This window comes from Centroberyx gerrardi, chromosome 12 (genome assembly GCF_048128805.1).
Source record: "Centroberyx gerrardi isolate f3 chromosome 12, fCenGer3.hap1.cur.20231027, whole genome shotgun sequence".
NCBI lineage: Eukaryota > Metazoa > Chordata > Actinopteri > Beryciformes > Berycidae > Centroberyx > Centroberyx gerrardi.
This window is the reverse complement of record NC_136008.1, coordinates 24,780,333-24,807,402: the sequence shown is the minus strand read 5'-3', so window position 1 is coordinate 24,807,402 and position 27,070 is coordinate 24,780,333. Positions and strand designations below refer to the sequence as shown.

At 40.7% G+C, this 27,070-nt stretch overlaps 1 protein-coding gene across 1 annotated transcript in view; it reads right to left on the bottom strand.

Moving 5' to 3' along the window:
- Positions 1–27,070, bottom strand: part of LOC139931856 (CUB and sushi domain-containing protein 3-like) — a 214,744-nt gene that overhangs the window by 182,853 nt on the left and 4,821 nt on the right. Inside the window, exon 2 of the mRNA XM_071925480.2 lies at positions 16,393–16,615. Within this exon, the coding sequence (XP_071781581.2) occupies positions 16,393–16,615 (223 nt within the window). The remainder of the gene's footprint in view (positions 1–16,392; positions 16,616–27,070) is intronic.

Sequence of the window (27,070 nt, the reverse complement as noted above, 5' to 3'; positions counted from 1 at the left end):
CACCTGTCTTTTCTCTCTCTGATCCTATTCTCTTTGCTGCCATGGCAAGCAGTAATAAACAAGGCCCCCTACTTTCCTTTACAACACAACTCTCTCTCAGTGCCATTCCAACAGAAGAACGGAGGGGGGTTCATAGGGCCATTTCCACATGGGAGTTATATATTTTCAATGAATCATGGTTTGATGTCAAGCTGTGTAGTCTTTAGAACTGCCCTCCTTACCCCAAGTTTGGGGAGGGGGATCCACGGGGGAACTAATTATTGGCTGAGCAGAACAGAAAAGAACAGAGCAGTCGTGGCTGCAGAGTAGACGCTCGCAGAGAGGAGGTCGATGAGACCCACCAGGAAGGGTGCAATGCAGTTGCACAATATGACACCAAAAAGCCCTGTCCAATGATGGCTACCGTAGAAGTGGGACAGATGAACAACAAATGATGAATTTTGCCCATTAAACTAAAGGCTGAGCAAACCTTATAGGTTGTGTAGCAGCAGTCACCCTGAAGACAGAGAGCAGAGAGGAGGGAAAGAGGATGCACTCTCAAGGCAGCAGGGGTGATGCGAAACCCAACAGGATAAATTAAGCCTGATCAGCTAAAGCCTAGGTATATTCTTCAATCTCCTGGACACCTCAAATACAGAGAAGACATTTTCTGCCCAGACAAACTGAAGGCTAGACCCAGATTCAAAGTCCCAACAGACAACAAAAGCCTTCTTTAGGTTGCAGTGCAGTCATTATGGCACCAAACAGCAAGGGAATGAAGATGTCATGTGAGGGCTACTGACCATGAGAGGAACACATGATTTCAAACACTGTCGGGGAGAAAAACGAGGAGGTGACAATGTAGTCACAGTCAGTCAGAAATGGAGTTCTGTACTCCTTGTCCCATTCGCAATTCTGACAGATCATACCCCCAATTCTTACTGGCCAGAAAAAAAGAAATTCTCATCTTTGTTGCTCCCTTCTAGAAAGACTGCAGAATGAATTTAGACCAGCAAACTAAAGCCTGAGCAACTGTTTTGACTTGGACTACAGCGACAACACTCACAAGGGTGGAGTAGAACGATGGGGTCGGGGAGGGTTTCCACCACTGCCACACTATTTTAGCGCCATTCTCAGATATAGACAGAAAATTTACAGAGCGGCATCTAATCAAGCGAATGGAAACTCAAGAGGGACAAGGGCCAAAGAGATACTCATTCTGAATGGATCATATACATTTTATTCCTTGCCTGAAGCCCCACTTGAGGAGCATATGAACATTATTGTTTTATAAAAAAGGAGCAGCCTGATATCTTGGGCCCTAATTTCGTGATGGCACATGGTGGGGCTTTATGGTATTTTTGTCAGGCACACAGATTTTTTCTTCGTCTGCGCCCGTTTAGATTATTGGTGACTTGCAGTAAACGGAACTGTGCTGAAGTGGGAGGCGCAGTAGGGGGTGTGTCGGCGGCACTGGCAATCCAGCAGCACAGTGCAATTTTGGTGTCAACTGTCAAGGACAAGTGGGATTTGTGCATGCGCCGGCCACCTGCTCAGACCAGGTCAATTGTGCATGGCGCAAGGCACAGTCGCACAGTACACACCTTTTATGTATGCTATCCTTGCCTGTTTCACTTTGATATATATTCTTCCACCAGTAGACATGTTTATTTGCACATCAACAATATGATTGTAATGTGATTAAGGCAATAATGCCAGTAAGGCAGAGTGTGTACTGGGATAGATGAAGGGGTGATTCTTACCATCATCTGTCATCCACAACTGCTTATATGATGTATGAGTGCTTTCCCTTTATGTTGATTAAATCCCTATAGTCATCTGAAGGTAGCAGGACAGGTATGTGTGTTCCATCTGCAGCATCTAATTTGAGGGATCTGTATGTATTTTCAAAGCGCTGTGCAATTACACACATCTCTTCCGACGTGGGTGCCTTGATTAGGCTACATTTTGCACAACTAGCACCAGGCTGTTGCAAAATAAGTACACAAACTTCTTTGCTTTTGTGCACACCAAACTGGTTGGCTATAATATATCGGTATTCCCCACAGCTTCCAAGTTCCAAGCAATCCATGGAATACCATTCCGTGTTTTACCAAGGTTTGCTTTAAACCAGGGAAGCCATGCGCCTTGTGACCAAAGTACTAACAAAAGCAAGCAAAGGGATCCACGTCAACTGGCATTCACTGCTGCCTGTTGCTTTGGCAACGGGAGCATCAGGTGAACGGTTGGAAAATGTCATTAACAAATAAACACCATGGGGCATGCCGTCTCCTCAGACACAAGAAGAGTGTGATTTAGTTAGCAGACAAGTTTGCAAACTAAATCTCACTTCCATCTGAGACTTTCCATTGAGGATGTCTCTAAGTATAGGATTAAGCCCTAATGTGACTTTGGAAGAACATTTCATTTTCACTTTAACTTAAGATGGTAAAAGCACAGCACTTCTAGGCATCATAGTCAAGAAGAATATGCAATTAGAAAAAATATGACCAGTTCCTTAAATGGATAGGCAATTAAGTGTGTCATAAAATCTATCACCTTGGAAATACAATTTTCACGACCTAGCCTTCAATCTGACAAATACTTCCATTCATTTTACATAGTCAATTCTGGCCCATTGCAAATGCATTTGGTGGCATATCTTGCAACACTGGGCCACAGGTATGAATTGAATTGGGAGCAAATTTTTATATAAAACATTCATAGACATGTTATATATATAGCTTTTTGGAAGGTTTGAAGAACTTAACTTCAGATAAAGGAAAAAAGTCAATTATAAAGAACTACTACATTTGTATGCATTCAGCACTCAATAAATAAGGTTCCATTAAAGGGAAATTGGATTCCTAGAGCACTGTTAGAAGCTATAAGGATCTGCATATCCTACCCTTGCAACACAATTACAAGAAAGAACTCACAGTCTCAATGTTGGATCCCTTTGCACAAAAGTGTGGGCTTAGAAATATGTCTGAGTAAAAGCAAATGATTAACCATTTTAGTCTTCCTACAAAGTCCAATCTCTGCTTTAATTATTAATTAATTAGTAATAATTAATTAATTATGCAATCTTAAATACTTAAAGTGCAACTTAAATGATATTGCAGTTTGAGAAGCATCCTGATGACAACTCCATAATGAAGGAATATAGCTGCATGCCAAAGGTTATTCCAAGGAAAACAACACAAAACATGTAACAGTAACAAATATGACACCTTGTTGTGACCTTAAATGGTGACTAGGCACAACTTGTTGAAAGCTGGTGCAGGCAATCCAAAGTCTTAAACAAATTATTTGAGTGCAAGTACTTTGATGGATTTGATCAAAGCTTATTCAAAAACAAAAACAGCACTCACGAAGCCCTCAGTGTGGCAGAGCATACAGCAATTATGCTTTGCTTCAGGCACGAGCGAGATGGGAACTTTTGTGGATTTGATCAAAGCTTATACCACAAAATAAAATAAAAAAATCATGCCAATTAAAACTCTCTGTACAGCCGCACATACAGAAATTACACAGCGCTTTTTTTACGAGTGCGAGTCAGATGGGAGCCAATTGTCTTGCGTCTTTATTCGACCCCACCAGGTCAACCAAAAATGTCATTGCTGGCCTGGAGACGCCGGGTGTCTGAGCGTTTATGGCGTCTCCTGTTTATGGACCAACGCAACATCAGTGGCAGCGGAATGACTATGTGGGCCTGGGCACAGTGCGCCGCTGATTGCCTGGACAGATGCAGCCTTTCCTTCCACCTGAACACACTACATCAGCCCTGAAGGTAGCTGTCAGATATTCCCCCCCATCTGATTAGTGTTTCACGGTAGTGCCGTGCCACGGAGAGAGAGGAGAGAGACGGGGATGATGTACCTCCATTTGTCTGACTCACTGTCTCTCTACCTCCATCTGTCTTTCTCTCTGTGTGTCGCACTAGCTCTTTCTGTCACACTACCTCTCTCGCACTTTCTCTGTTTCTGCGTCACATGAGCTCTCTCTCATTCACTATTACGATTCCTTTTCCTGTCTCGCTGGCTCACTGTTTGTCGCTTTGCCTCTTTGCATTTCTTTGTCTGTCTTTCTCCATCTCTCTTTGTTGCTACGCCTCTTTTAACCTCTTTGTCTCTCCTGGGAAAGAAAAGGAAAGAACAATACAGAGACGGAGAGGGGAAAGAGACCTTAAATGTTGTGACTGATCTTAAGGCAACAATTTAAGTGAACCACTTGCCTTTAGCTTTAGTTGTTACACACGCCAAAATAATGCCTGTTACCCACTAAGGTGAATAATGGCCTTCCTGCTGGCTGGCTCCTCTAAACAAAGAAAAAACACCAGGCGATGATTAATAGACTTATTTTGCACTGACATGTCTTGACTCATTACAGCAGCCCCAGACACTGACATTTCGTTTTAATAACTGCAGTAATAAAGGTCAAATCGTCCTATCAATTAATTAATTCTTCCTTCTTCTCTCTCTAATAAATGAGTTGAGAATGAAAAAAAATGTCATTTCTTAAATTGCAAAAGGAAATGTAATATGGAGAAAGGCTGGTGAATGGTCAGAAAAGTTAATATCCTATTTTGGTGAATCAATGGCGCACGCTGCAAAGCACAGTCAAAGACGTATACATGGTGTGGCGACTGTCTATTGGTAATTTCGCGTCCAGAGGTGTGCAGCGCAACTGCAGTCCAGTTGGAAACGGGGTTGGATTAGGAGGAATACATTATCAGGAGGTGTGGTAGGGGCTGGTGTCAGTCATGCAGCGATGCCAACCGCTACGCTTTTTGCGTAGTTTGCACGATTTTCATGATCAACTACACCACAACGCATACTAGGACTACTACACTTTTTTTTTTTTAAATCCACTGATATGAAAGTGATAGATGTACCTATTTTTATACAGTGTATGGGTGAGGGTCATGATAGGCTATTGTTTCTGTCCTTCTGTAGCTTGACCTATCTAACTACACAGCATGTGTAACATTTGTGTATCCGAACTGGCCCAGTTGCAGCACAGCATTTTAAGCTGCTACACCAGGTCTGTTCTTGTTCCGCCGCAGTCTGCCCGTTGCGTTGCGCCTATCTACATTTTACCTGTGGGATTATCTAGTTTTGTTTAATTTAAAATTATTATAATTTAAAAATGTATAGACAAATACAATAAAACCTTTCCCGAAATAATCTGACTGTAATTTGACTGTTCAAAACGTGAAAAATGCAAAGCACCAAGAAGCTTTGAATAGCGAAGGACAGCTTAAAGAGCTTCCGTGCTAACAGCAGTACAGCGGGCTTCAACCAGCTATAGAGGGTGCAGCCACCTCCACAATCCCCATGAAAATCATTCAACCACTGCCACGTGAATGACAACTGTCGCATCTTATTTTTCCTGCTTGAGGGAATTATATCAGTCAAATTGGTCAACATGTCATTAACAAAAACGGTTGGTAAATGTTGTATCTGTACATGTGTGTACCGCTTGTGTGTACCGCCACCACAAGCGCAAGTCCCTGTTATCCTTGACAATAAAATTGCACTGGGCTGCTTGAGCTTTACTGACACACCCCCTACTGTGCCTCTCCTCCCACTTAGGCGCAGTCAATGGCCCCGCCATCCGCCATGCACTGATACGAAAATAGAGTCCTCCGTGTGGTGTGTTTCTCCATGGGGCCGTTGCGCATCTTTTGTTTTCACAGTATCATGCATCTGCAAGTAATCCTCTTGATGAGACTAGAAGAGATGATGAACACAAGTACAAAATTGGGATAGATGTGAATCATCTCAACTCAAAAAACTGTAATTAGTTCACAGGTGTGTAGACAAAAGGGTGATTAATCCTCTATTTCTCCACCATTTACTCCGTCTGCAGTGTGGCTCTGGTATATTTGGGTTAAGTGGAGAAGGTAGACTAGACTTAGCTTCGATTCAGGTCATCCAAGTCGGATGTTACAAATGGCTGAACTGATGAATAATGAACCCTTGAGATGAACAGCCATTAGTCCATTTTTGAATTTTATGAATAGCCTGTGTTCTTTTAGTTGTATAAAATCCAAATTTGGAGCGTGAATGTTGTTTATCACCTACAAGTATACAACCTCTACTGTCTGTAACTACTGTATCTAAATGTACATCACTCAAATGTACAGTCTTTAATAACAAGATATAAAACATGACTTATCTCAAAACTTTAAATGTTGTTGTTTGCTTGTCTGAAGGCTCTAATGAAATGATGTAAATGGTTCTGAATAGTAGGGTTGGGCCGGTTGCCGGTTTCACTGGTGTGATACGGTGTAAGAGCTTACACTAGTTTAATTTCTGCACACCGACATTTGTCATTATGACACATGATCTGGTAAATGACAAGCTATCTGCGTTGACGCCAAATGTATTAAATTGTATTGTACTAGTAATGTGCAACATGAAATCGTAATAAATATAATATGGTTGTTTATAAACTTAACTTTTCTCTGAGCACGAAAAACTTTCACAGGCTGTGCACGGCACGTCTTTGTTCTTCTTCTATTAACAAACCGCTATTGCTCAGGAGCAGCTTATGTCCGCCTACCAGTGGTCAAAATTGGTATTACCTGTGTAAGCCGATATTCTGCCATATATCAAACCAGTTTTAATTTTTTTACACTGGCCAAGCCTACTGAATACCATCACAACCTGGGCCAATATAAAAAAAAAATGGGGAGAGGTGATTAGTGGTCAAACCAGAGATGTCAACTCAAGGGATTATGACTTGAGTCACAAATTTAACAATTTATGACTTACTTGGGAAATATGGAAATGACTTGAGACTTGACTTAAAGGGTCTATGTGTAATTTCTGGTCCAATGCTGGCCTCTATCGTTCAGCGTTGTCATCAACAACACTCTGCCCTCCGTAGAGTGAGACCATCGTCAGCATGGCGGTGCCGGTTTGACTGTTTCAGAATCAACATATGAACATTCTATCAAGTTTTACCGAGCTAGCGCATTTTTTGTGTTCAATGGACGCTTGCCGTGATTAGGATACTGACATTACCATGATTCCTGATTTTTGAAACATATCGAAGGTAAGGAGTCGCTATACCATGTAAAGTAACACTACATCCCCAGCGCCTCAGCTTCCATTAAAATTCAAGCTGTTTGGAGGATTATAGACATGCCGAATTTACAAGGACACCCTACCGATTAGAAATAAAGTCTCAAATTATATTTTCCAATGTGTGTTTTTGCCGATAATTAAGGCAAAAACAAATTGACAGATTTTGAACGGACCTTGGTGTGGTATGAAGGCCTTCAAACAACAACAAAAACACACAGCCTCGGACCGCTCCTGTGAATTCAGAAATCGCAGCAGCTTGTGCGCCGTGGCTGTTCACTTTGTTTGACTCATTCGGGAACCTCTGCTGATATTTACTAGTCATATTGTGCTTCAGTAAAGCGGAAATATTACACATTTAACCTTTAAGACTCTTACATCATGACTCAAGACTTGCTTGTGACTCACGGTATGATGACTCGACATGACTTGCAAGTCACAATATTTACTTCCAACACATGCAAGCCAAGCTCAGCATTGTTTATCGTTTCTTATCATCATATCCTCCACTTCACTCTCTCTCACAAGAGATTACAATTTCACACAGCTACAAGCCACTGTAGGGGCACTGCTGGCTAACAACCAGATAGACTGCATCATAAGGCCACAAACTTCTTACTTTAGTATCTGAGTGGAGTTAATGCTAGCCAGCACCATTTTCCTACACTGTGTTATGTGTGAGGCAAGATGATGCAGCCCGAGTGACATGACACAAAATGGCATCAGTTGTTCCATGAGTAATATTGTTTGGGTTCAAGGATTTTATCACAGAACATAACAAGAGAGTAGCAGTATGTAAAACATGTCAGTCAGACAGATTTGCTTTCTCACAGTGGTAGGTTGTGTAAAATGTTAGATAAATGTCAGACTAACTAACATTAGCTCTCTTTGCTATTTCTGTGTTAATGTCATGTCAAAAACCACTGCTATGATCCATGTGTATAACATTACCTGCAGTGTGCTGGCTCACTCCACTGCACTGTGGCATAAAAGGGAAGACTGGTACACTCCATACACTTTAACTTCATGCCAACACATTTAGCCATTGTTTTGTTTTGTCTTTCTTTTTAAATGGTAGATATCTCATTTTGGAATGGATTTCCTAATTTGTAGACCAATGACCAGTTTCCCATTATATAGCCTAGTATTTATTGTCTTAAAAGGAGGCATGCTTTGCTCACAACTTTGCATTGTTTTGTATTGCTATATCAGTTCAAATTCAATATCATATTCAGTGCTGCACCATGCCCTCTAAATCCAAATGTCCACAATCTGGACTACACAATTTAAATGGTTTTAATCACGCTGCAGTGTAACAGTGTTTTAACTTTTGAATATGGTTTGTTAAATGATATCACAATGTAAAAAACAAGAATTATTCTTGTAATTGCATGGATGTGTGGTTTACAATGCAGGTTTAATTTTGTTTATTTTAGTGTTGGGTCCAATTTACTTTCATTACACTCAATTAAAAAAGTAAAAGTGCCATTCACATAATGAGAAAGCCTCAATTCACACTGTCTGTATTGATAGCACACAATAATCTTTTTTTTTTTGGCAAAATGATTTGCGTTATATCGTTTTTGACCCCAACTCTGATTTGTTTTGAATAAAATCCTTGCTGGTAAGTAAAACAGTGAAGTTCACATCTCAATTTCTATGAGGTCTCAAAATTAAATGTGCTTTGCTTGCTTCCATATAGCCTGGAACTGAAATTGACTTAGCTTGCTTCACTGGGACTTGGAACTTAGTTACTTACTTATGACTCAAGCAAAGGTGCCTTGGTCCCACCTCTGGGTCAAACCTCATGGTGATACAGACTTCAGCTTGACTGACGAGGCCAACTGCTCTCATATCAGCACTCCTAAAATACTTAATGTGCACAGACTCTATCCAATTCGTCCAAAATTAATCTTCACAATTCCATTCCTCATTTTGTGCTAATATTAAGTACTTACAAATATACATAACTCATATCTTTTACAATATATTTTACATTTGCAAATCTTCCACAGCTGCATGGTGACAGTGTTCATGTTAGTATTTTGACTGAGGGACTTTGGGCTTGGCTGAGGGTTTTTACATAGGGATTGTTACTGTTCACATGTGTAGCAACATAAATGTGATTCTATAACCGAATAAAACAAATCAAATATTAAGCCATCAACATTGCATTCAATATGTACTTGCCAGAGTAATTTCATAATAACAGCAGCAAAAAAGATCACCTTAATGAGGCCATTATTTGTGCAGAGCAATACTATGACTGGAATAAGAGGCTTTATTACCCTGCCTCTCCTCCTCTACCATTCCTCACCATATAATTTCAGCACAATAATGAGTGCTCCTACCAGCCATTTTCAGGCACGGGGGGATTCACTGTAATGTAAGTGCAGCACCAACTCTCACAGAGAGGAATGAAGGGAAAAAAACTTCATAGAGCAAAGAGAATACATAGATCAATGGGGAGACACACTAATCAGGTCCATCACGGGCATGTCGATTCTTTTTCATGTTAAAAATTCATTGTAGCTTTTGTCGTGTTCCCTTCTGAATTTCTGTCTTAATTAATTAAAAGCATTAATAAATTAAAGGCCTCTTTAATCTCTATCAAGGTTTCTATTTATAATTAGCATGGCGGAGAAAAAGAAAAGCAGAAAAAAAAGGGGAGTCAGTCAGATGTTCATCTTCTTACTTATTCCAGCTGAAGTGCCACCTGAGCGAATGACACATCAAACATACAGACAGAAAGGGGAGAAAAACAACTTCAGGTGTTGCCATATGGAAATAAGCATCTTTTAGAACAAGTCGCGGGGAGAGACAGTGGGAAAGTTTGTGCTCCGTCTTTCTTGAGAAGTTAAACAAAAGGTAAGAAAACAAAAGGCAAAAAGCTTCCGGGTTTCATTTTTTTTTTTTTTCCCTTCTCGGAGTGATTTTTGTTTTGGAGGGAATTAATTGTGTAAGAGCAGGCGTTCTACTAGCGTACGTTTCGGGCCCAAGAGGTACAGCAAGGATTCTGGTATGGTATTATCATTTTCTGGCGCCACACAACACTAGTCCAGCATTGTGAGGAAATCCTCCACTTGGAAAAAAAAAAAAAAAAAAGAGTGTGACTAAAACACAAAGAACATTGTTGCTATTTAGAGGCTGGGGTTGGATCAGGAAAAACCCATCAAAATTTGAGCCATTTTCCTTTGTCTCGTAGCAGGAATTAGTCTTGCTTTTCCTCCTTGTCTTTGAATGGCCGGATTAGTTCCATGAGAATTTAAAAGTCTCAGCAAAATATCGTCTCCGGTTGCTTCATATGCAAATTGTTAACCCTATACTTGACACTGCTTGATCAGCAACGGCTCTTAAATGAGAGCTGAATGAGATGACAAAACAGCTCTACATTTTTTAAAAGGGAAATATGACTCAAAATTCATAACTTATTTCTGTGGCCTAGGACAGTCCAATACTTGTGAGCACAAAACCTCTAGAGCTAAAAATCCAAAGAAAGTTAAAGTTAACTCTGTCATCAAGATGCAGCAGATGTAGAAGAGCTTCTACACATACAATGAATGGGAGACTGATTTTGTGGACCACAGAATGTTTAGGTTTTTATACCCAAATCTATTATAGTATTATCAATTCTGAACTACAAAATCCGAGGTGCTCTTACAATCACCTTTACAATCATCATGGTGCATATGAACACTCAAAAACTAAATTAATATTCAATCAAGATTCACAACTTTAACAAATCCATGAAAGAAATGGACATTTCTCTTTATCTCCCCACAGTTTGCCTATAAACCATCAGCAGATAAACAACCTGCAGACAACAATCATAGATTCTCTGCAGAAACATTGATTCTGCACAGCCAACCCCCTGACCTCTGCTTTGCTGCGTTTGCTCTCACTGCATTACATCCAGCCCCCCAAAATGCTTGAGCTGACATCCCTGTAAACAAACATCTTACTATGGCAGGCCATTTTGTCACTAAAACATGGCCAGTAGTGCTTATTTTTCAGCCAGTTACTAGTCATCACTATTGTAATCTTACTGGTTGTTATGTAATTGTAATTACCGGTATGTAATTGATACTAGCTCTAATTTAATAGCTAGGCTACTAGTGACTTATTTGGTTTTTACTGTACTGCTGTTACTAGTAGCTATTAAATGTTGACTGGTAGTATTTTGATAAGTTCTAGTTCTTATTCCAAAAGAAGATATACATTGTTGCCATTACTAGAAATATATTTTTTTAAATACTTGACAAATGATGACTGGTTAAAACTAGATGTCATTCATACAATTGTAGGTTTTACTGGTCGAACTCAAAATGCTGATAGTATCAAGTAACATCAAAACTATCATTATTGGAAAAACTACTAGTATTCATTGGCAACTAGTAACAATGGAACATTCACGAGTGAAGAGTGAAATAGCAACTAGTCTTTACTAAATACAAAATACTGTTTTGTAAATAGTAATTAATGAACAATAACTAGTAGAATTGATAGTGCTAACTAAAATATTGATGAGTGTGTAATGAAAAAACTAGGAATACACAAAATTAATCAAAACAAAAATAATAAGAAAAACCCGGGTATTGGGTCTTTATGGTTAACCTTAAAGTCGAGATGAAACGGCATTTCGAGAGTATCTAACTTCCGTATCGTGACGTATTTCCGAGTGAAACAGGAAAGACAGGCAGGACATAACGTTGGGAGGAATTTGATTTGAACGTTGAAAAGTGGGTGTGCTGTTGCTAGCTAGCTAACTAATGAATCTTAGCCTCTTAGCTCTGTGCGCTAAAAGTTGAAGATTGATTGATGGGTGGATGTCATGATATTATTGGTTGAAATTAGTTACGGGCATGCTTACGTAAGCACACGGCATATTTTGTTTTACAGGAAGAAAACATGATTGAATTTTGATATAAGAATACAATGAAATTGATTTTTGGTATTTTTTTTGGCATATATTGTTAAATAGGTGCACAGTATGACCGGGGATCTGATCTAAAAGGGTTAAAAAGGCATTTTTCATTTCATCTCGTCTTTAACGTAACGTTAGTGCACTCTTGCTTTGCAAGCTTGCTTTTTAGTTCTGTGGCGCGCATAACGTTGGAGCTCATTGTAGAATATAAACACGACAGTTACCTCCAAGTGGACGTTGAGAAAGCAGCCTCCTCCTACCGTGAAAAATCCCCTACCGGTCACGGTCACGACCCAGTAGCAAGTCTTGCCCAGCCATGAACAGCAACAGTGGCAGATAGTCTACCTCTACGGGAGAGTCGCTAAACACTGGTCATCAACTCGCCAACAGTCTCTTGCTGAATTCATCCGACATTTTCCATAACTGAAAAAACGGCTCTCGACGGTACCACGCCATCGAAAACTAGCTTAAAATGTTCACATTAGCAAAGCATTTCAAATTCCGAATGAATTGAAAAATAAATTAACTTAAGACGAATTTTCAAGTGTTTCACACAGATATAGACAAAACTGGCGAACTTTGTACAAAATATTCTCTCTGTCACCTGGCAAACGTGGCTGTCGACTTTTCTGTCTTCTTTCTCACGCATGGCCTGTCCTCTCGCAACAACATGTCAAAAACAATCTGACCTCTGACCTCCGAACTTGACCAATCATTATTGTACTGGTGACTATATAAAACCTCCAACAGCAACACATTTTGAGTGGGTAACAAAATAACTTCATTACAACTTCAAAACTGTTGCAAAATATATATTTATTTTTATTGAATTTTATCAACAGTTGATATCACCAAATATGTTATGTAAGCTGAAATTCCGTTTTAGCATCATCTCCATAGTTAAAAGAAGAAGAGAGCTGCACTCTGGTTCTTGACAGTGGACTGCAGCAGTCAGTCGAACAACCGAAAACAACACATCTTGAACTGAATCCCTGTCTACCTAAACTGGTTGACAAAACTGGTTCCAGGAGCAGAATATGGAACTATTCCATTTACAAAGACAGACACCCAAAAGACATAAAAATCCTTGTGCAATAAGCCGCAGCAAAGTTGCAAAAGTAGCAAAGCAACTGTGATCTGTGATCATTGCTCTGTGACATTGCTTGATGGTTTTTCTTGTTTGCTGTGATATTGAACCCTGCAAAAAATATTGAGGCCTCCCTGCCTTAAAGCTGTAAGTTGACTGAAATAGGGCTGAATAGTCAGGTCGAAGATCATTAGTTGTTCTAATGTAGCAAAGCTCACTGAGAGAACTTGACACAATATAAGTTCAGTGTTTAAATGTCTAGTCAAGTGTTTATCAGTTGAATGTACCAACTGATGAACTGCTTTCCAGTGTTATTTATTCTTTCACTAGTGAGAAGGCTTTTAGAGTTAGTTGTTCATTTGTCACAAAATGATTTTACCATTTGGAAATTGGCCTATGATTCACCTAAGATGCATACATAACAAGTCTCCATCCTGTATCTGTATGCTAATAAGCTAGCACTGTTTCTTAATAAACTTTAATATGATCAGTTTAGTGAATGCACGGCAAGATGTTCTTTCATCTCACAATTTTAAGTCACAAGACATGAACTCATGATTAAAAATTCTGAAGCTGATAATTAGCAACGGTAAATAGAAATTGACAAACACATCTATATTCATTGAGTTAATGATTAAAGATGTTTTTGAGTATTTGACAGCTATCAACAGATTTATCCCAGCACCTAATGCAACATCAACATCTGTGGTCACATATGATGCCTGCCATAATTGGTTGCTGCTGTGCCATTTTACCGCCGTTAAACTCAAATTACTGGCCTTTAAAATGCCTTTAGTTACAATGTGTGGGCTGCAGGAGCTTTCAGAGCCAGCCAATGTTTGGTGGTAATATATTCTGGTTTGGGTATTTTGAGTTACATGTCCAAGACTGCTTGGACTAGCATAGCAACAAGAGCAAAAGCCCAAATTGCTGATACTTGCAGGCTTCTTGAGAGTACAACACAGATGTAAAATGGAAAAATGGCTCCAGAATTACTCGTAGACTTTGAAGCTGTCTTTTGTTTTTTATTTTGAGTCATAGTAAGAGATAACATATCTGTCTTACCGGCAAGTGATGGGGAGTCAAGTACAGTGTCAAAGCTTTCATAAGCTTGACCTTGAAAACAGCATTACATAACTGTAAGTATCTACAGTAATGCAGCTGTTAAAGTATCAACAATGATTCAGCTCTTGAATCCGTCCCCTTCATCTGCCGCTCTTCCATGTACACCCTCCATTCTATTAGCATGTGACCTAGGTCTTTATTCACTGAAGTTGAGCCATGCAAATGCGCCAGGAGAAACCATTTTGTCCTGCCATTTGGAGTGTTTCACAAAAAGATGCTGGCCCCACTTTCACCTCTGAAGGAGCATGCTTGTGAATACAAGTGGATAATCAGACACTAAGATGCCTTTTTAAAAAGCTTTTGACAGGTTTAAAAGCCCGATGTGTGTATCCCCACTCTTCCTCTATCAGCTTTGACGAGAGATAATCTCACTTATGATACACAGCATGCTATCTGCAGTATAAAGAGCGCATTTATTTGGAGCAATTTGGTTTGACAAGGAAAATGTAAAACCTTTGTGTCTCTTTCCTTTGAAATACAAAAATTTTAAAAAAAGAAATAGAATGTCCTCAGCATGCAGCAGTTCCATTTCCACTTTTAATAGAACCTCTTATGTTTCCTTCCCTAACAAATATATAACTATATATATATGTGTATATTTCAGTAGGCCAGTCAGTGATGGTTGGCTTGTAGCCTTCACAGTTACACTAATCTGACAGGTTTAGTGTCAGCGCCCTTTTGATTGAGCCCATGTTAGTGATAGTCACTTTAATGACATGCATTAGAAATGACTAATGAATCATCATTCTTGTGCTAGAAGCTGTATACATTTCTTTAAATTGTGTAATTGGTCTCTGACATTAATATAAGAGTAGAGATGGAAAGATGAACAACTCACCAGATTATTTGCACACAGTGTTTCCCTCCTTGTATAAAAGCCAAACTGCACTTTAGCTTTCGGTGGAACCACACTACAAGATTTCTTAAATTAACAACAGATGGGGTCCCAACCAAACTTGGAATGGAGAAAATGTCTCACTGACAACGTTGTACTTTCATCCAAATCTTTGATATTTCTGTTGATATATACACTGCCTTATAAGGGCAAAATCTTGTAGTAAACCCTAATTATCTCTAGGATTTGGTTTCAATATCAGAGCCTCTCTTGCAAAATCTTGGACTCTCATCTCAACATGAATATCAACTCTCTTTTTTGAAGCTGATTATTGAGCAGTGCTCAGCCAACAGCTCATCGCTGCAGAATGTGTACTCGCACTCTGTTGACTGTTCAATTATATGCGCACAGTTCTCTTAGCATAGTGTAAAATTGTTGCAGTGATTAGGCTACTTGTCTATTTATCAAAGGCATGTAGAGAAAAATTAAACACAACTAGATGGAGAATTAAAAATAACGAGAAACATGAAAAAACGTTGCATCAGCTCATGACACATCAAGATCAGGCCTTTGTGAGATGCAGAGAGCATATCCAGTGAACAGTTGTTTGCATGTTCAGTGGATGAAGTAAGCAAAGCCAAATCTTGATGTTTGATTTTCATGTTCCCCTCCTCTGGTGAAGCATTTGAGAGAATAAATGATGGCGACTACAAAGCTGACCCATGGATCGCTGAAGCCAAAACACAGCATGCTTATTTAGAAAGCAGTATTCGGGATTCTATTTAGATCCATTTGGGCTGATGAAAAAGAAACATCCTTGAGTTTCTTTCTTTTGAAATCCAAACACAACATGACCCTTTAAAGTGTGTTTCATGAAATAAATTGGCTTTTTATGAGTTTTTATGCTCCACATCTGCTTGAATAAAACCCCAGAAAGCTGTTTTCTTTCTGCGCTCAAACCACTGTGTCAATACTGCACTTTAATTTAGAAGGAAATGAATGAATGTTAAATTCTGTTTTGGTGCGTTTGTTCCTTTGAAATCAAACCCAATGAGCCTTTAACATACACAGTCAAAATCAGGATCTTCGTCAGTTTTGCGGAGACTGTTCAATTCTGTGCAAAAGCAACTGTGAGAAGGGCGGACGCACTGCAAACCTCGCATGCTGCCTCTGCCTGCCTGACACCTCGCTGACAGGAACAAGCATTCATTGTCGTGTGTACATAAAAGATGAACTTTCAGTCAGAGCTGATCATTGAAGGCTTCCCTCCCTCACATCTCCACCCCGCTGCCTGCCAGCCATCAAACAGAGCCTTCAAGGTGCACTGCTGCAGGGGCTTCTTCCTTACCTCGTCCTGAAGTTGGCCGGATGTGGGTGCCCGTCGTACAAAGATAAAAAGTCATATTCCTCCTCCACAGCGAAAGATTGAAAAACTATATGAATCCTGTTCCTCTCCTCGGCTACAATCACCCAGGTACAGTTCGCTCCGTTCGGATATCCGTATGGAAACCCCGGGCTCTCTATCGTCCCATTCCTCCCTTTTAAAGTGCCTCCGCAAGTATGGATGAAACCTGGGGAGAGAGGGAACAAACATTGAGTTATTACCAGACACCTGCAAGTGAGAGTGAATGGCTCTCCCATTTGTGGAGAGACAGAAGTGTATGAAGAGTTTTATTTATCAGGGGTAAAAATGCTCTTCAAGACATGGAGGAAAAAAAGAGTTGCTGTATGTCTAGACATACAGATAACTTATTTAAGTCTGATAAACCTTGCCTGGTGCATGTGAACTAGTAGTAGTTTAAAAATGCCCATCTACTCCCATCTGACACTCTGAAAGGCAATAAATAAACAATCACAATATCTGTAAGAATTTCAAACAAGGTTACAGATGCTATCACAGTCAAGTCAGACATTTTTTACTGTATACGCAGCATGAAACAGTAAATTTCAGGCGCAATATTTCTTCACCCGAAAAGGAACTGTTTGGAAAATCCACATTGTTCTCTTATCAGTTGGCAGAAGGTGCAAAGTGCAACAAGACAACAGTAAACATGTCATCCCCCTGAATGATGAAGTCCCCGTGTTTTGAGCTGTAATTGTAGTTTCCCCCCTTGGGCCAATCAGTGTCATTTTAAATGCTAGAATGCAGCGGTGAGATGCATCATTTCCCCCATGTTTTGTCAATATCGGATCAGTGGTGTGCGCTATATTGAGGTGACACATGGATGAGCGAACATATGATGCAGTTCCCTCCCTTGGGCTGGTCAGTGCAATTTTGAAAAGGTGAGAACGCAGTGGTGAGATGCATCATTCCCCCAAGTTTCGGCAAAATCCAACAGGTAAACAAACACTGTAGCACCTCCCTTAGGCCAATCAGTGCAATTGTAGAAATGTCAGAACAGAGCAATGAGAAGCTTCATTCCCTTTTATGAAAATACAATCAGCAGCGTCCAAGATATTGTGCATGATGTACAGACAAATAAACAAATGTTGTAGCGCCCCCCTTAGGCCAATCAGTGTAATTTATAAAATGCTGGAACGGCGCAATGATACATCATTTCCCAAAGTTTCGTCAAAATCCAATCAGTGGCATCCGAGATATTGTGTGTTACAGATTTCATCGTGGGGGGACAATGATTTACTAACCAGTTGATTAAGAGCCAGGTTTTGTGTTTCAACATGCCTATTCAGTTCCACTTCAAATTAGAGAAAGAATAGTCTCCAACAGCTACAGCAGAATCATGGAAGAAAAATACATGAGGGACTGCAATGATGGCTATGAGTGTTACATCTAACAGCGCTTCTGTTGTTCATCTCTGCAGCATTACTGCCCGATTCCAGCTAGGGGGTCAAAAAGCCCGAGAGACAAACACCAAGCAAGGTCTTGCAAATTGGTGCCACAAGCCCTTAGCACTCTGTTCCCCAGCCCACTCAAGATGCGTCTTTGCCCCTCAGTCTGCAGGCTTGCTAAAAAATCAATACCCTTGACGTATTGGGTCAGGCACTTACCATCATTGTCAAACTACAATACTTTGATTACTTGGCTAAGCTTTTTGGTGTAAATCTAAACGAGCAAGTGCACCACAGCTCTAATGAAGGGATTCTAACCAGCACACACACACACAATCTTTCTCTCTCACACAGACATTTATGCATTTACTCATGCGAGGACACACCTTCAAACAGTTCCACATACTCACACACCACACACTTGCGTATGTGCACTGCACGCACACGCTCACATACACACAGCGTCACGGAGTGAAGAAGTGCCATTTTATTTGAGGTTATCCTGCACGTTGTCTAATGAAAAGCAAACTTAATTAAGATGCATGCTTTATCCCCCACACTTCCCTCGTACTGTAATTAGCTTTTCACACTGTAGGTAAAGGATGCTTGTGCACAGTGTTGGCCATACACACCCACTGCAGAATAGACAAAAGGCAAGCCACATGGAACAAGGCAGCTCTGCAACTGATACAGCCACCAACGTCCGAACTACAGTATTAAAAAGTACTGGCTCGATAATGTGGACACCTACTTGTGAATTACCGATGTGAGCAAACCCACAAAATGTTCAACTGTGAGACTAAGTGATAATTGATTTTTCCCTTTTCAAGCTATTTCATTGGATTATTTTTGGAGAAAGCGTAGGCAGCTGGTAATATTTCACAAGGAACAACTCTGGCATTATAAACATGATAACACACTTGTATATTTTTCCACACCCTTTAAATCATCTAGCAAATCCCTGACCCAGGCTGAAAAGGTTGTGAGTCACTGATGTACAGCACCTGGAACTGACAGTATCATGAATATACAGTATATATCATTCCATACAGTTTTTATGATTTACTGTCAAGTGCAGAGCGGATGATCTAAATGCACTGGTGACAAATTCACACTAGGGACCGTCTCATCTCTATGTGTGCAATTAATTCCGCCATAATTGAGCATGCGGGCCAATCATATTGAATTTGCAGCACTGATGCACCCCCTACAGGATCCAACTGATCCAACCTGTGAAACAATGCACTGTTGCTGCCTTCAAGTGCTGTCGGGAATATCATAATTATCCCTTCCGCTCACATGAACGACCCAAGAAAGTGTTTTCTATGGCAACCGATTGACCGAGATGTGACGTTTATGTTGAGGAGAGCATGGCAGTCTTGTCAACAACTGATGGTCAAAGTGATGTTTATTACATGTTATTGTTTGGTAGTCTATGTAAAGAATTCACATTGTTGTTTCTATTTTCACTCATTATTTAACTTTAAGTTGTCATGCATTTTTGATTTTAGTAAGATAAAATGTAAATTACGTGCCTGATCCACATTTTTTCCTCTTGGTCGTGCCACTGCAGCACAAAGTAGCTCTGTGCTGCTTGATGTCTAAAATAAAACAAGAGTTGTCAAAAACTATAGTTTTTATCAGAAAGTCCATTTTGTTGTTATTTACAACAAAAAACAATAAACGGTGTGACAAAGCATCTTTACAATTGCCCAAATCGAAATAAGGAGCAAAGGAGGAGCACTTGAAGGCAGCATGATCCACACTGTGGTCACATTTATGTTTGATTGATCCGCCAATCAGAGACAAAGGGACTAATTAACTCTGAAGAATTTCGACAAGGGCGTGTCTGCTGCTGAAGGTGAACCCTGCTGCAGTCCTGCAGTTGCTGCTGTAGGCATTTTACACTTTAGAAAATGCATTAAGATCGGATAATTACGAGGGCAGAAATGTTTAAAGTTACACTATTTGAATGTTAATGTGAAGCTTAAATTTATTATTTACACGATCATTTGTATGAACAATAATTAGGCCTATAATTTCAATAAACACAGTTTTAATCAAATTTCACCTGGGCCATGCCCACAGGAGGATGCGTTTGTACTAAGTATCCAGCGTGTCCCGTATGGTGGGAGCAAAAAAGAAAGAAAGATAACATGTTATGCTTTGCAACAATGGTTCTCAACCTGGGGGTCGAGTGATGATTTATGGTATAGGGAAAACATATTTCTACTATACATATGTATTATCATGTCTATTTCCTTCTGATTTTTCGCTAATTTCTGCTTTTTTTATTGTGAAATACTGAATAGTTTTCAGCCTCTGGGCCTCCTCTGATAATCAAATGAAACGACCTGAAAAGAGAAGATATTCTTTGGTTGAAGCACTCTGCTGCAGCCTGTGACAGCGGGTCATGAGTAGGCATGGCTTCATTTTAAGGAGCCAAGAGTTGAGAACCACTGGTCTACTTAAAGTGTAAAGTTCTACAACATTAATCTAGGCATAAGAAATAAGCCTATTAAATGCTACAACAGAATGTGCACTACTGGCACTCTGCAAAGTCATAATTAAAAGTTCATTTTCATTACAGTTCCTTGATTGCGTTAAGTCTTTTAGAATTAGACTATTACAAGCAAAATACGCACAGCCATGAAAAAGTGATGTGGAAACCACTGATGTCAAGACTCTAGTTTTATTCATTGCTAGATACCCATCAGTGCAACCAGTCTAAACTAGACTTGATTTGTCAGGGAATTTCCCACATAATTGTCTATCTGGTGAACTGCGGCTCACCGTTGTCGGATAACATAAACCAAAAACCAATCCTGCCTTATATCAGCAGAACACAGGGAGGAGTCGGTAAATCTTTTGTTGAGCTCAGCAGCAGATTTAGCCCCAATTAGTCTGTCCCACACAAATTTAGAAGGTCTTGGCCAAAATCCAGCGTCATAGTTTTTCTTCGTGGCTTTCTCGTATTGCCCAGGTTTTATAACTGTGGCGAGGACAGCGCCCATAAACCTTTATTAGTCCCTGAAATATTTCAGTGTATGTCAAGCATTAGATGAGTAATGCTGTGAACTGTTCAGAGCAACGGTGTTTGTGTGAACTCCTTAGCGGTGTTTGTGCGGCTGATTGTCCTGATGTCCTGGAGGATGATGGAACAGATGCTCATTGCCAAGATCTCTCTCTCTCTCTCTCTCTCTGTCTCTCTCTCTCTTTCCCCTTCTCAAATCTCTGCATTGCTTGCATCCGTCATTATCCCTGCATCTCTCTCACTCACTCTGCATTTCTCTCTCACTTGGCATTTCCCTCTCTCTCTCCCCCTCAGTCTCTTCCTTGCCTCCTCCATTCTCTGCCTATTCAGCCAATCGCTCCCCGGATCTTCCTTTATCCCTGCATCTCTCTCTCTTTATTGCTCCGCATCTCTCCCCCCCCTGCCCCTCTCATTCTCTCCGTCTCTCCCACCTACCTCCTCCTCCTCCTCACTCTTGTCTATTGCCTTATGTTTTCGTTTTCTCTTCTGTAAGCTATCCATTATGAATTACATTTCGAATTAGCATCCCCCATTTTCAATGCAGTGAATCATACAAGCTTGTAATATGTTAAGCGCTGCCATCTCCATAAAAGCTGTATCTATAAAAAGAATATTGTCAACATTCATCTTGTTGCTAAGACTTCAAAGGAGAAAGGCGACATGCGCTTTCTTGTACAGGAGAGAGGGGGCATGCATCAAATCCGTTTAGCGCGCAGCCCTATGTGTTCTTTGAATTTCACCGTCGCCACTCGGTCGCCCCAACATCACCTCAATTGTCGCGCGCTCCCCGGGGTGACCGCCGACCCAGCGCTAGCGCCACGCCGCACCATAAATTGTGATGAGAAACCGCATTAGCGTCACGCTGTGATTGCACAGTGGGGAAAATGGGGTTCAGAAATATGAATCAGTATCATAACGTATAAATCTGGCAGAAACGGGGGCCTCAGCAGGCAGGCTGGCTGGCTGACAGACAGCCCAAGAACGGTCCCAGCTGTTACTCAAACAGTTACATTTACCCCTGGCCTTTGGATATATACACACACACAAACACCACACTCCGACACCACGCCACGCCACACTTTTCACGCTCATAACGGATTATTAGATTTGCCCGGCAAACAAAGCAGGAGAAATGGCAGCTGTCCCCCGTCCTGATGAGGTCTCAGAGGGTGTGTGTCTGTCTCTGTCTGTCAATCTGAGTTGTGAGAGAGAGAGAGAGAGACAGAGAGAGAGAGAGAGAGAGAGAGAGAGAGAGAGAGTTGTATGGCATCACTGTTGGCCCCATGTGGAGTTTCTCTCTAATGCACTGCAATGAAATGGACAAGTGAATCCACGTGGGTACTGAACATGATACCCATTTTCTCTGTCCAGTGCATACAGAGACTTAAGGCAGAATGAACCAGTTAATGAACCAAAGTGCTGTACCCTCTGTAGTTGGCAAAGAAGATTGATTTCGTAACTACAAAATACATTATGCATCATAGAGTGTATCCTATTATTTTCAAGGCCTAAGCGAATTTGCTGCAGACTAAATAGATTATTAAAGGTTTACCTTAATCTTGGATGAAAATGAGAGCTAATATTTCAGCTTGGGTTCATTAAATTTAACGGTAAACAGCAGCCCTGTATTTGGTACATGCACAGGCCTATGAAGGGGTGGGTACTCAGCCCCCCCCCCCCCCCAAAAAAAAATCACCCAGGTATGCACACCAGGCACATCAAGCATACCACTGAACATTTACTGAATTTCCCTATTTTGTCAAATTCAAACAACAAGGTGATAAATCTGCTTTAAATTCTCTGCTGCTCCAGCTAACTTTCATGCCCGGGTTTAGAAGTAATGGATATTTGAATTTAATTCGTAAAACAATCAAGACTATTTTCCTGGCGGAGACGTACACTCTGTTGTGTGGGTGTCTCTGCATGGAAAGCATTTCTGAGTTTCCTACTTGGTAGTTAGCCAGACTAACTACAGACTAACTACAAACTACAACAAACTAACAAATCCACATCATCCTTTTCACCATGCCCATGTTTGCTTATCCTTTGTCTTCTGGGTTTGATTTTCCAACCAGATAACGTGTGAATGCACTGCTGTTTGGGAGCCGACTGTGAAGTCCTGGATGTCGGAGCTTCCCACCAGCATGTGAACGCACCAGAAGATGTTTAGACTTTTCAAATCAATGCGGGCATTTAACTAAATTACCACACAACAGTAAAGTAACTTGCAAACCTGTGCAAGTTGTTCACTGTGATCTCTGCAAGTCTCTGCAAGTTGATTTTTGTACCGTAATGAAATAAATGGAAACGAATGGCTTCAAACATCTAAAAAAGTAGGCTATAGTACGCTTTGAAAAATGGTTGGTAGAGTAGGAAATCGGCTAAAACATGCAAAAACACTGGTATGGCCTTTAACTCATGTACAAATTGACTAATGACTTGACTTGGACTTGTCCTCAGATGACTGAGCCGAGTGCCAAAGATAATCACAACCTCAAGTGAGATATTGATTTTATAGCCTACAACAGATTCCACTACCAAGTGTTGCCAAGCAACACATCGACTGTTTATATTAGAATGGCTGTAAAGCGGTGAGACACATATAGTAAAACAATTTCCATCATCTCAGTCGGCGAACATGACTTGACGCTATATTGTTTACTTTCTGAGAATAAAACATGCATACATTCTATAATTTAATGTCTATGCGCTTCACACACCTATCAAATCAGCGTTGACACCCATTAAGCAAGTTTGTCACTATAGCAACGGCCTCTAAGGGTCATGGATATTGTAGTGTTTGGTGCCATTTGAAAAACGGAAGTGACAGAAAAAACAATTTTGCATTAACAAGGTTGAAACATTTGTAACATTACATCATTACAGCAACCTTGAGTTTCACTTTCTAATCTCAGAGACTCGCGGGGTTCTCTGTTGTGTAATATGGCGGATATCACTAAAGTTAAAATCCCTATGAGTCTGGTGGTTCCTATCTATACCTTCACTTATATTATCACTTATATTAGGTTACATTATCATTTAACCAGTACCTGATATACAAACAGCTAAATATGACATAATGTCAGCAGCCGGCTGTAAATGTTGTTGAGACTTGACTCAGATTCTTGACCAACTTGCATTCGACTTGCATTACGTGACATGTGAGCATCTCTGGCACGCGCACACACACACACACACACACAGTGGGTGTGTAATGGCAATATTGTTGTGTCGGTATACATAGTTTGCCCATCTCTTCTGGGCAGGGGCGGACTTGATTTGGGAGCCCTAGGCAAAGGCAAGCATGGGGCCCCCCTGAATCCCAACTCTCTCCCTTATTAATCTATCTTTTCTATATGTAAACTTGGGTAGCTTTGCTTCTCTCTCAGCTACCTATGCAGTGGCAAGGAAAATTAGCTTAAAGTCAACTGGCCAAACTTCACTAGAAGTGGAATAGCCCACTATATCTTGACTGAGTAGGGGGGTGACCATGACTCATGATTGAAGTAATTCATTATAACAAAAAGATGGATGGTTGTTTTTAAGTACATTTCTTTTAAATTGATTAAAAATAAGTTTACATTAGTTCTATTCTTGTTTTTTGTGGGGCCCTCTGGCTGCTGGGGCCCAAGGTAGTCACCTACCTTTGCCTAATGGTAAGTCCGCCCCTGCTTCTGGGGCCTATAAAGTTTATTATATACAGTATATTTATATGCCTAATTGGTAGTGACACATATACGGATGCTAGGGTCACAGTACACCGACCTCCTCAACTGCCACTACACACTGTGATTTCAGCAGCAAATACACGTATACTGAATGTTCGTAGCAATGTCATATAAATAAATGAATAAATAAATACTATAAAAGAGTGCTTCCTCCTGTATTTTTGGAGGGCAATGGGGCAGACACTTTGAACACCAGTCTATCTGTGCGTGCATACTGTTTTGCCTTCATCCCTCATACATCACAATATCTTTCTTCAAACACACACTAAGCCAAATATCCACAAGCCTACTGAGCTATGCACTTTCAAGCTCCTCTTCTTGACTTATTTTCGGCATGTCATATTTTCTCTCCTTGCTTGATACTTTCCCCATGATTGACTGTAGTGTATGCTCAGTCAAGGACATCTTTCCCCCCGGATGGTATTTCATCATCGTTCGTGATGATGGCCTATCGCAAACACAGGGGGTAGAAAATAGCACCACTCCCAGCAATCAAAGAGAAAGTTCAAAAAACCTGCATTGATTTGCACCTGACCTTAAAGGGGAGTCAGCCAATAGAGAGATATCCATCAGTGAGGCCTGGTTACAAAGCACGGAGTAAAAAGGCAGAGCCCTTACCAAGCAAAACAAAGGTCAACAAACACACTGGTAGGCTTCATTTGCTGCACAATTTCTGCCTCACTGTTGTGTCTTCACCCCCCCTCCCCTCACCCCCCGCTTTTGTTGCTCGTCTGCTGTCATGCCTTCAGATGGTGAATCTTCAGGGTCTGCACCATATCAAATCAGACCCGCCGCAGCACTTAGGTGTTATATTTAGAGGTAATTTTGTTTTTAGAAATCCAAGCACTTTTCTCTCAGATCTATGACAAGCTCCACTCTGAGCAGCAGACATAAAATGTGAAGGGAAGAGGAAATAATTTTTCATCAGCACTACCAGGAATACAACAATGATGACTGCTACGGCTTAGACAGCAACCTTCGTAGACAGAAACCTTAAATTGATGTCCCCAAAGAGAGAGGTTTTATCTGCATGGCTGTGCTGCACCTTCACAATTCATACTGATAGAATGTGCATAATCGCAGTCCCGCACTATGCCTGTCTGCATGCTTGATGAAAGGGAAATGGGCTCCATACAACAGAAACAGAAAAGAGGCTTTCTAGTGAATGACTATTACCTCATGAGTGTGTCACTGCAATTTGGAAAAGGGCTCTGAAATATTCCATTTGGTGGTTTTAAATTGCCAGCCACTGAGGTGAAAAATACTAAAATCAAATACACTGCCACACCAAAACACAGTTGGCACGTGCACAAACACACAAACTCACACACACGCACACACACACACACACACACACACACACACAGAAACGCATGCCACTGCACAAGGAAATAACACAGAGGTTGCGTGTCTTTGTGGCCAAGTATAATAGCTGTCTCTCAACGTCTGTGTGCTGCTGGCGCTTTAGCTACTTCCCAGCACAGTATTTTATGGCTAGACACCAATACCTCCTCAAAGTGCTACTGAGCCATATTGCACCTGATGCCAGGCCACCACTGTGAGAGCTGCTGTACAACACAAAACCCAGAGCCAACAACACATCTAATAGGACGCCTGTCTCTCTAGCCTCCAATCTTCCAAACAAACAATGAAAATCAGCACTTCACATCCCGCAAAAAAAAGGGAAAAGGAGAGGAATACATGAAAAGAAACCTTTTGAGAGATATCTAAAGATGACTAGAGAGGCTAAAACAATACTACATTGTTTTCCCAGTCACCCAGTAAGCATCTCCTTCCCATGAGTGGACCTCATCGCATAGAGCTGACATGTCTTTATAGAGCTGGCATGTCCAAAATTAGGCCCAGTGTTAAATTGAACGTGCACACAGATAAATAAATGACAAAACAGCCTCGGCAAATGCGGCTCCACAGGCCAGGACGAAAGGCCAATGTACACAGCATGGATCCCTAAAATGAGATGATTAGTCAATCAATGATTTTCTTTTTTCATTAAGGGCACAGCAGAAGCCTGAAAATGTGCTTTGTCGACTGAAAATACACTGTAACGCTGCACGAGCGATCAAATTTCCGCTACTTTTTTCCTCACAGGAGAAACCGGACATTTGGAATAGTCAAGTCAATTGTAAATTCAGCTGAAACGCAGTATTTTACGGAGAAGTTTCCTAAGGAGCCTTTTTTGGAAGCCTCTTACTGGCAGCTGAGATTGTACGCTCCGTCCGGCCAGATATGTTCTCCAACCAGGAGGAATATGTAATTCCCAGTGATTGCAAAGCGGTGTAGTTGAGAGTGTAAGCAGGTATGCATTCTACCATACCCACCTATCAGTTTAATTGCTGTTGAAATAGGATGGTGGGATCACAGGATGCCCAACCTCCACTGAGCAGTCTCCCCATCTCCTCAATTACCTCTACATCACCCCACTTTGTTTCCCTGACAGTGCTGTGCCCCTGCCG